This window comes from Neodiprion virginianus, chromosome 3 (genome assembly GCF_021901495.1).
Source record: "Neodiprion virginianus isolate iyNeoVirg1 chromosome 3, iyNeoVirg1.1, whole genome shotgun sequence".
NCBI lineage: Eukaryota > Metazoa > Arthropoda > Insecta > Hymenoptera > Diprionidae > Neodiprion > Neodiprion virginianus.
In genome coordinates, this window is record NC_060879.1 from 35,356,444 (window position 1) to 35,368,096 (window position 11,653).

General features: G+C 36.8%; 1 protein-coding gene across 6 annotated transcripts in view; it reads left to right on the forward strand.

Moving 5' to 3' along the window:
- LOC124299848 (uncharacterized) overlaps positions 1-10,809 on the forward strand; it is a 124,712-nt gene extending 113,903 nt beyond the window's left edge. For all 6 annotated transcript variants that reach the window (XM_046753239.1, XM_046753244.1, XM_046753238.1 and 3 more), the window contains one exon: positions 1,395-10,809. In XM_046753239.1, the coding sequence (XP_046609195.1) occupies positions 1,395-1,466 (72 nt within the window). In that variant the 3' untranslated portion in view covers positions 1,467-10,809. The remainder of the gene's footprint in view (positions 1-1,394) is intronic.
- The last annotated feature ends 844 nt before the right edge of the window (positions 10,810-11,653 follow it).

Below are 11,653 nucleotides of genomic sequence, written 5' to 3' on the forward strand. Positions count from 1 at the left end.
GTCGTCTAAGGCAATACATATTCGCTCAGTTCCACCTAACTATGCGCCTGTACAGAGGGAAATTTCTCTACCAACTCCCGCTAAGTATCCTAGGGCGTCTAAATTAATTATTCGTATTATTACTAAATTGCTGCGGCCATCCACTTCTACGACCACATTTATTATATATACCTTCCTCTCTATAATATGTCATACAAGTGCAATTTTCTTCATCTCCGGCTAGCTCGACGTCTCTTCTACCTTCATCGTTCTTAGATATCCCGACTTCCGCCGTGTTTGCAGATCTAATTGTTTCCCGGGAAATTACGGACAAAGATTGTCTTTTTCTTCGTTTCTTTTTACCTGAAATACCAGACTTAAATTCCTTTTCTCCGTCTCTCGCATTCTAAAAATAGAATAGAAATATTTAAAAAATCTTGTCTCACATCTCTGGAAACGTGACCTTCATCGAAAAGCCTCAGTCTCTCTATAGTCTACGTATAATACGAGAAGAAAACTGCACGAGTTTGTTTATTCTCGAACAAGTCTGGACAGTTATCCATGTTGTATACTTTATACATACGTATACATATGTGAGCATACGATATAGTTACTTGTTTGCAGACGATTGCATACAATTCTTAATCCTATACAGGTAGGGCTCCTTCCCTCTATATACATACATACATACATATATATACATATATATATATTCAACTCTGTATAATGTTGAGCTGCAATATGCTAACGGGGCCGAGTAAAGCACGTGGGGTTGAACGACGCGCTGGGCTTTTAGCAGGATCGTGTTTCCTGCGGCTTTGTACCCCAATGGCTTTCAACAGCAGCAGCAAGCAGCAAGCAGCATTGGCTCGTCTTACATATTTTTTCCCTTTCACTCGCCCTCGTCCTTTGCATCCCTTCCAAGTGCAAACTCTTCGTCCCTTAGCATCGCGAGCCGTTCCCTTGGTCACGACACCTTCCTTCCTTCCTTCCTTCCTTCCTTCCTTCCTTCCTTCCTTCCTTATCCCTGCAGGTTCTTTTCACTGCCTCCCGCAGGAGAAAATTCACCAACGTTTTTAAAAACCACCCTTGTTCGCGACAGACTCACAACGCAGTTATCGCGTTACGTTTACATACGTTGACGGATGTTTAGTTTACTCGTGGCAAACGAAAACCCGCACGCGCATTTATGCATAATCGATAGGTGCGTAACACGAGATACGTGCGCAATTGGAGGGGATATAAGGTTGAAGGGGATTGAGCAAACAATCGGGAAACCCGATGGGTCGTCGTATTATTATTTATTATACATATATATATGTATATATACAATATATATTATGTTACAGTGTCGAATCTCGTCGGCAGTGCGGCCATCGGACTGATAATAAATCGATGGTATTTTTGTGTTACAGTCGAAGGCGAAGGCGATGAACGAGGAGACATCCACCGATGAAACTAAAAACGAGACGTCGGTACCGTGCTGATGAAACTTGGCTGGGGATGCGCAACGGGGCACCAATCGGTCGCCTTTGTCCACGTGCCCCGATGGCCGTCAGATTTTCCGCGATCCCTGAGCCTTGATCCTGTCGCTCTGAAGGTTTTCAAGGTTTCACGGTTTCAGGACTCCCTCGCTTAATCTAACGCCACATGCCAGTGGCAGTCGGTGTTCTAGCTCTTTTGCTGAACGGGAGCCTCTATCTTCCGAGCTCACGCCGATCACATCCTCGCAAACTCCGTCTGCCGCACAGCGAAGAATGCCGCGAGAACGAGGGTGAACGTCGTTGCGATGCGGGATAAACCGGAGGGGATGATACGATAAGGTCGAGGAGGAAGAGGAGGAGAATAAGAAGGAGAAGGTGAAGGAAACGGGCGACAAAGCCGCGGAGGAGGAAGGGGACAGAAAGAGGGAAGGAAGCGAAGTCGCGCGAAGAGACGTGGAACGAGTGGGAGAATGAGAGAATTACTGAATTACTGAATTACTGAATCTGCTAAATCTCAAGAGGCACGATGGAACGGACGAAGAGGATGAAGGGAAGATGGGGAAAAAGAAATACTGCGAAAATACAAACACACGAAAAATGAAGAAACATATTATGTACGTTTGATATGTAAGATATATTTCTCAAAGCACCGAAACGTTGGGGAAGAAAACGAAACTGGGAATACTGTTGAATGTGGGGGAAAAGATAGACTTTTCTTTTTTGTAATTTTTTACCTGGGAACGAAAGTAGCGTATTACATAGAATGGCGGAAGCGGAAATGCACGTATGGCGAGATGTGTTAGTCAGTCGACGTGAATTGATGTGGGTCGTCGATTCGTACGGCAAACATTTTTTAAATTCAATAATAATAATAATAATAAATAATAAATAATAACAATAATATTAACGATAATGAATAGCGACATATATATTATATATATGAGTAATACGAGTTAAGTGAATAGCGTATATGTCATTAAGTAATGAACTATAAAGAATAAATATTATAAATATATGTATATGTGTATATATATATATAGATATAGATATATATATATACAATATATATATATATACATATAAATATACACACTCGCAGGCACACATGCGTATATAAAACTACATACATACATACATACATACCCTCAGACACACACATATATATATATGTAGTACATGGACAAGAACAAATTGAATTATTATATATAATTGGAATACATGAAACATATTAATCGTACGATTGCTATGTATGTACGTATATCTATATACATGTATGTATCATATTATATATTATACGGTGCATACATTTATATACATATGTATATATATATATATATATATATATATATATATATATATATATATATATATATTTACACACGCGTGCGCGTATCTGCGCTTACAAAATACGGCGACACAATTTAATAAAGAATGAAACGCTAAACATATGTAAGAAAATTTTAATAACTACCATCGTCGGTTTCCATAATGCATAATGAAGCATGCGTCGTAGAAAGTATTATGTATGAAAATCTTAAATCCTATATTATATAACTCGAAAACAGAGAAAAGAAATTGAGAGAAGCATTAGCAAAAAAAGAAAAAAAAAAAAAAAAGAAAATCTATCGCATTAGCACATCGGTACAGAAACATGAAATACAACAAAATGAAACGAACAAACGAACAAGCTGATAGATATCTTAATATGTGTATTGCAGATGCAACTAAACCAAAAGAATATTACGATGAAAGTGAAATGGACGTTGATATATTATTATTCGCATAATACCGAAATTGTAATACTTATCTACGTGATTGTTCGTTTTCAAAATACATCCGTATTTCTTTTTCTTTCTTTCAACCGTAATAGGTACAAAAAAAAAAAAAAAAATCACTCCTGCACTGTTTTAATTTTTTTCGCTGAAAACTAAATGAACACGTGATAGAATATATCATTATGCTTGATATTAAATTCTGTAAAAAGACTTCGTCCCCTTGGCAAACGCGTCGACAAAGATTGCTGCCCTGCGCAAGCAAAAAATTCTTAGTTATTTCGAACTTTGAAATGTACGATTCTATTTTTTATTTTTACGTTTTATCCTCTCAGCATATTAATGGCAATCTTTCACATTTATACTGCAGAAAACGAGGAACGTAAGAGACATACTTGAATTAGCTCAGTCGGTATATCGCCTATTCGAAAGCCGGACAGTTTTATTTTCAATCATCAAATCGAACGAGGAAAAATCTGAAAAATTCGCTTGGTATATTTTTTGCCAAACAATGTCTTTTTGCTTGTTTTTTTATTTATTTATTTTTTTTTCTCTTTTCCTTCCGAATCGACGCGCGTTATTTATAATTATTCTATCACCCGTTACACATTATTCGACGTTAAAATTAAACCGTGAATATTTACTTGCCTTATGCTCAATCGAGCAGGATTTTTCATCCTTTGTTTCTTTATTCGCATGATTAAAGAATTGCGAAGAGACAAGTCGAAATTATTGTAATCGAATGTATTGAAAACGATCTTCTATGCTTCCTTCGCCGGAATGAAAGGTCAAAAAAGAGAAAGAGGGAACGAGGAGGAGGGTGCGATAAAAGGATGGAGAGAGGGGAAACATCTTACTCGACAACTGCGAATCTGTTACCATTTACCACGAGGAAGAAAATAGAAAGATACTGTCCGCTGTACACTCGCAGTCCGTAAAAATATTTTCGATGGCCAGGCTTGTGCACGTAACGACAATTAAAAGGTTAATAAACTATCGTAAGAGTGTTAACAGTAAGAGGTAATAACATAGCGCTATACACTCGTCGTCGTCGTCGTCGTCGTTGTCGTTGTTCTTCTTCTCGTCTATATTATAAATTCGTCGTCTATATGTATGCACCTTTATATTACACGCGTACTGGTAATACACGTAACAAACGGGCGAATCATAAAAAATTAATTGTATTGGAAATTAATTGTAAACGAAATTTTCGAACGTATAAAGTTTCATGTCCGCTCATGAGTATTCAAGCCCGCGAGTCATTCTCACATTATAACCGTCAGCAGCGTGCGGGGCACATGAGTGCGTACATTTGCATATATATTTTATTATACGATATGTATGATAACGACGATAATAATGATAATAATTATTATAGATAGATAACCTCGTTGTAATGATAATATTATTAACAACAATAACAATAATACTGATAATAGTAATTGTAGCGATGATAATAGTAATAGTGCTTCGTCGTCAGACGAGATTCCGTTTAATCAATCGCAACAGAACGAAACACTTCAACTACGCTTTTGATGTCGATATTATATTATACGTACCGGTAGGACTAGGGTTGTAGGTACGTACCTATGAGTAAAGCTTAAGGTTACATGGTTTTCGCGCGATCGATCCTTGTATAGTTCGGTATACTTATTTTTTTATTTATTTTTATTTTTCTGCGTTATCGCGTGACGCGAACCTCGATCGTTTCAAACATCAAGATCGAAAGTTGATGGAAGATTGCTCATCTCCAATGAATCTGCACGGAACGTTTTTCAATTTGTAAGATAAATTCTCGCGGCTGCTTTCAAGAACTTCGCAACAACCTGCGATAACGGGGCTGAACGTTTATTGGCACTTGCTTCAATGAGAGGATGTAATAACTATCGTGAAACAGGAAGGAGATACGATGCCCGTGTCGTTTGAATCGTTTATTTGCCTCTAACGGTGAGATTCGATCCTGAAAGAGTTCGCTCCCAAACATGGTACATTTCTATCTTATTCTTAAAGTGAAAAATTTTTAAATCAGAGTATTATTTTCTCACGGATATTATTTTACAATATTAACGTGCTTTCGTATAGAATCTCTTATTCCGAGAAAAAAGAAGTCTCGTATCAATTAAAATCCGCCGAACTTTGATGTCGACTGTAATTTTCGCAGTAATATTGTCGTACATCTTTACGCGATCATTGCGAATTGTTCAATAATTTTTTAAAACACGCTTTAAACACAGACAAAGTACTGATTGTACCCGAACAGACCCAATCAGTGTCAGTCTTCGTTTTAAACATTATTTCCATAACCAGAAATAATTTGAAAAAAATCTTGCAATAAGACACTTTATCTAATTCTTATGCACTGTCATGTTTTCTGGAACTATAAATTTAGCAACGAATGCAGCTGAATCAAAGCTCACTTAACTAAAATTGATTCCACGCATATTTGTAACATTTTATTTTTGTTCGCGTCAGATCTAAATATCGAGAAAGAGAAGCAGCGTTTGTATTTGGATATGATTTTGCATATTATATTAATATGTACAATGAATAAATGCACAGAAACTGCTGAAACTTCTTTTCAAATACGAGGTTTGTTAAAGTAAATTTTTTGCCGGTTAATGATCTTACAACACGAATTAGTCGAACCTGATTGGACAACATTTGATTTACTCCAAATATTCGAAGCAACAACTTGAAGAACAGCGTAACAACGCAGTTTAGAAAACTTATTTCTGTGCATGGATTCATTCTACAAACAAAGTCTCATACCGGATTGATCGGAAAGTGAAAAAATTCACCCTCACAAGAGATAGAAGAAGAATTTATAACAAATCAGTAAGATATAATTGTCCAGGCCAACCAGACAACAGAGAAATTTTTTTTTTTCAGATAGAGTAATCGATTTCATCGTAAGTGACGATTTTACGTACGCGGTAAAAAGTTTGCGTTTTTTTTTTTTTTTTTTGTTGCCACTATTAGCCTCAACATTCTTCCGTTGCGGTTTTTACGTATTCCGCTTCCTAATACGAGCGCTGGTTAAATAAATAATTCAACAGAGTTGCCCGTTCGCCAGAGATTTAGTACTTTGCAGGGACGTACTTGAAATTACATACCATTAAATGCATTTAAACTTGGCTGAATAATTTCCTCAAGGGTTGACCCCGCCCTTCGGTAACCGCGAGTTAATCCTATAGTATTACGATCATGTACCTATATGTAAATACATCTGTGTCTATAAGCTGTAGTAAACGTGATGAAATTCTCAATTTGTGAAAATACACCGCTATACCGGGTGGAATATTTATCTTTTCCCTTTTAATTTTCCTTCTTGCCTAGTGTACTTTCGTTTTCATTTTTATTCGCGAATTTTTGCACAGCATGCGTCCAATTTAAAAATGTACATATATATAACGCATATATATATACCATATATAACCGAATCCTGTCCCCGGAGTAACGATATAGATCGTAGCGTGTAGAAATTGCGAGTGAATAAAAGGCATACTTGATGTATTAAACGAAGGAAAAGATTGAAAATGGCGTGGAAATTAATTAAGGTACGTAGCGAAGGTGAGAGAGATCTTAGGAGAAAGATAAAAAAGAATAAATATGTTTTGTACCGTAGATATGGATTTACAATATTTTTGTCCTAATTTTCCAACCGTGTAATGGATATAAAAGAAAAGAGAGAAGAATAAAAAAAAAAAAAAAAAAAATTACTATTCCTTATAATATCGAGTCTTTACTGACTGTGACTAGACATGGACTCTAGGGCACAACCAGTCTCATCACCCACTGTGATAAGGCTAATAATTTTTAGATTTTTCTAATTAATATTCTGAATACCTAATAGCCGGACGGCCGGCCGGCTGGCTGCTCGGCCAGTTTCATTGACTGTGACCCTGCACGATCGGTCCCCCCCCCCCCCCTCCCGTAAGGATATTCCAAAGGTGTGTAAATCAATGAAATTTGTAAACGACGACCCGACCCCGTTTCTACTATATAGACTGACTCGCGCGTCACGCGTTGCTTGCGGCTCTACGTGACCACCGATGCTGCTGATACCGATGCAACTACTGATACTTGTCCGTTTATACTATACATATAACATACATTTACCCCTAACGATATGCATGTATAAAAGATTCCGTAGGTATTAATAACTAAAGTGATAAATCGTCGTTGTACCGATAATAGATTATACTCTACTTATATACGGTTTAATAAGCGGTGTAATTAATAATTAAGGTGAAAACTAAGGAAGGAATATTCGGGGACAAAATATATACCCCAGACCCAGCCTCTGTGACCCAACCCCCGCCCCTTATAACATAGATATAAATTACACCCTCGATATTCCCTTTTATGTGATGTCTAAATCGTCTACGTGTCCTTACACCAATACGTATTTATGCATGTTTACCTAAGCACATACCGAGTCATCGTTTATTCGTACGATTCGTCGCGTAACGCGTGCATTATCGCAACACAGGGTATATGTTGGCAACGAAGCGGTATTGAAAAAAAATTTACACACGGAGATCAATTATTTATAAGTGTACGGCTACTCCGGTACTTGATTCTAATTGCGTTGATTCTGTGCGAAATATCAAACGCCGGCGTGTATAATATGCGCGGATTAACGAAGCGAACGAAGCATAGAAGCGTTAGCAAATACGCACGAAGTGAGCGAGTCGTGTTTATGATACCTATAACAGCAACGAATCAATGATAATGCGGAATTCTGAATATCGGTTTGAACCAAAGTCTGATTTACTGGTGTAATACTGTTTAGTTTTCATCACGACCGTTTCGATTTCACGTGTATAACGTGTCGAATACTTCCTTTTACTTTCATTTTCAATAAATTTCAATCCACTTCAACGAATAATCATGATAATTCTAATAGCCACGAGAAGGAAATAGAGGAGGGGAAAAAAGCATTTTTAACCGCGAGGCAACATCACGTCCCCGTATTGATCCTGTTCCTCGATTCGTTTGCGTACACACTTCACTTCACACCGGTATATACACGTATAATATATACATATATATATATATATATGTATATGCATATGGATATGTATATATATGTATATGTATAATTATATTATATATACAGTAAATCTGCAACGTTGTAATGAGTAATATTTATCGTGGATAACAATGATAATATTATTATCGATTGATAATGAATAAATGAATATTAATTGTAATAATGATAAACGATACACAAAACATTGAATAATAATGAGTAATAGGGATAAATATAATCACGTGAATAAGGATAAACAGTCGATGATGCTGAATGGTGCTGATGATGGTAACGACGACGATGGCGATGGCAATGATGATCGTGATGATGATAAAATTTGTCATTAACAATAAGACAAACTGCGGCGAGATTTTTAAATGAAAAAATATTGTGAGGTCACGTACGTTGTATAACGCGAATTTTATAATATCTTTACTCCGATGATGCGCACTCGAACGCTTCTACGAGTTTTTACAAAGTGAATAAGTAACGAAAGAAAAAGAAAATTGAAAAAAGGTATACACACACACTCACGCATACACTCACTCAGTTATAAACACGGAAGGTTTTCGTTTTTTTTTTTTCCTTTTTGCCACCGCCTCCCGTTTCCTTCACTCTCGTTCTGTTTGTTGTCAGTCTCTCTTCAACTTTCTCCCTTGTGAATATCTGTAAATTATTATTACTGTAATACCTTTGCTTAATTTAGTATGTGTGATCGTTTGAGAACAAAGGAACAAAGAAAAATGGGATTTCTTGTGTGTAATATACAATATTGTAATTTTTCATAAAGTCTATAATATTATATTATTAATTGTATAACTTGCGTAGTCGAATGAAATATCAATAGTTTGGTATAACTGCCGTTATCCATAAATACTGTAATTTATATTTAATTTGAAGCCGAGATGAGTACAGCTGGCAGCAAAGTACTCGAGTAAAGTTATAAATAATAATATTTAAGTAATAATAAATAACAAAGCAAATTATATTTAAATAAGATTGGAAAAAAAAAACCAAGAAAACGACAACGAAATCAAATTTAACCAAAAAGACAAAGAAATAAAATGACGGCGCAAAAGTTGGTGACTTCCTTTCTTTCTCTTCGAAATTTCGCAAATAATAATCCTAGGCAAGAAGTATATTGTACGAGTATATTTTGAAGCTAGCTGTACCGATGTTTGCAAAACTCTATAATATCTACTCAACTATCTACCTATCTGTTGTCTTTGTTACGGGTGATAATATGTGTTGACCCTTCTTCTATAAATATACGAATAGTCAAAAGAAATATTCGCCACTGTCCTCCGCGAGAAAAACTGCCTCATGTATAATTAGATATGAGAAAGAAAACAAATTTGATAATAAGAACTGAGGAGCGCTGCAGATTCTACTCGAATGTAATTAATTTTTCGTTCAAAGTGAAGAAATAAGAGAGAATATTTATGCGCACGTGAATAGTTTTCAATTTTCACAATTATCCCGGGTTCATCACGCGCTTTTGTACAAAGCCAATATGGGACAATATACCTGTGCAATTATTATCATACAGTATGATCGCCGATAGAGTATGATTACGCGGTCTAATCATACGTCTATCAATCCGAATCCGTTTGATTGAATAACCCGCAATAATTTCCGAATCCAGTCTCGATAGTCTGCAGCGGTTTATATCGTCTCCAAGCTCTCGTCGTAACTCTCGACGAAAAATTCAACTCGCCCCACTTATCCGTTGAATTTTATGAAACGATGAAGAAGAACCGAAGAAATTAACGAATGAAAGGAAAAAGAACTAGTGAAAATAAAAGGAGAGAATAAATATAAAAATATACAAAAAGATTTAAAAAAAAAAAAAAAAATTAAAAATATGGACCACTGTACACGAAATATACATACCTGCATTCTTATATACTTACAATACGTACTTACTAAGGGTATGAGTGCATCACTGGATATATTGTGCAAGCTGCAGACACCCCCGTACTATTTTACTACTATTAACTAATTACTATTACAGCTACAACACTACTATACTAACTACTCTATTTACCTAAAATTAAAATAACATTACTTCACATACCTACTGTGTAATTCTCACCACTGATTTTTGAGCGACGAGTCATTATAATTGTATACACGCATAGCAATAGGTAAGGCAATAGTTTTAAACGATATCCCGACCCCGATTTAACGACGCAACTTTAACGGTTCGTTTAAAATTACCGAACGGAAATTAAAAAAAAAAAAAAAAAATTAACACGAAACCGAAACCCCAATCTAATGTAACAATAATTTCATTCATCCTGATCACGTCACGCTGACACCCCATACTTCCGACGACCTGTATAATTATATATGTCGCATTATCCTGTGTACCGATCCTGTCGCCAGTCTATTCAGTCCGCCAGTGAATGTACATAATAACAATTAACATTGATGCCATCACTCTGTTGTAGTACTGACATAAAGAATAAACGTTACATACTGATCGAATCTGACATCGATGAGTCCTTGTTTTCTGGAATATAAAACATGTGATGGACTCGCTATTAATTATTTCGCCGGTTTGGTAGCAGGCAGTTTCTCTCGCAATCGGTAAAGTGACGAAAAATCATTATCCTCCACCTCTAGCCAAGTTGTTCGCAAGCTGTTTCACCACGCGATCTTTTCCATGCTGAGCTAACGAACATGCCAAAAAGCGAGAGCCGCCACTTGCTACCATCCCTGATTTTGCCTCCTCTCCCCGCAAGCTGTTCCTAATTCCACGTCGTCTCCGGACTGACTGATCGGTGATTCGAACTCTGTGAATTCATGTACGAAATATTGTGATGTACAAAGAAAGCCTGAATGGATATTTCCAATTTTTCGGAGATTTATTTCACCGTCGAGAGAGCCAGACTCAAAGGGCGAAGTAGTAGCGCTCAATTATTAGTCAGACCTGTGGCCCGCAGTCTCACGCATGTACAGGGATACCTACATACATAATATGTATATTGACAAAGTTTCGCGGATAGCTCTGTGAATTTATCATCAGCCCAGAGTGACGGCTTTGTATTAGTAAATCAACGAATGTTGACTGTTTTGAGCTTCGAAACAAACAAGCTCGTAAAAGCCAGTACGAGGAAGGAGAACCCATGGCTATCTTTCTCGTTCCGATTCGCTGAATCTTCTTCCATCAACCTTCGGGTATAACAGTTACCCTCAGTTCACAGACTGAGGCCACCCGGGTCGACTAAGTGGATCCGGCGACGCGACGTCAGATTTTGCCGGGCTAAATAAGAGCATGAAAATGACAACTGTGCGGGCAGGTGTAGTTTTTCTGGTAAAAATTGACAGCGATTTGTCACTGAATTACGTGGAAATTTGAAATCGTCACTTTCCGGAGC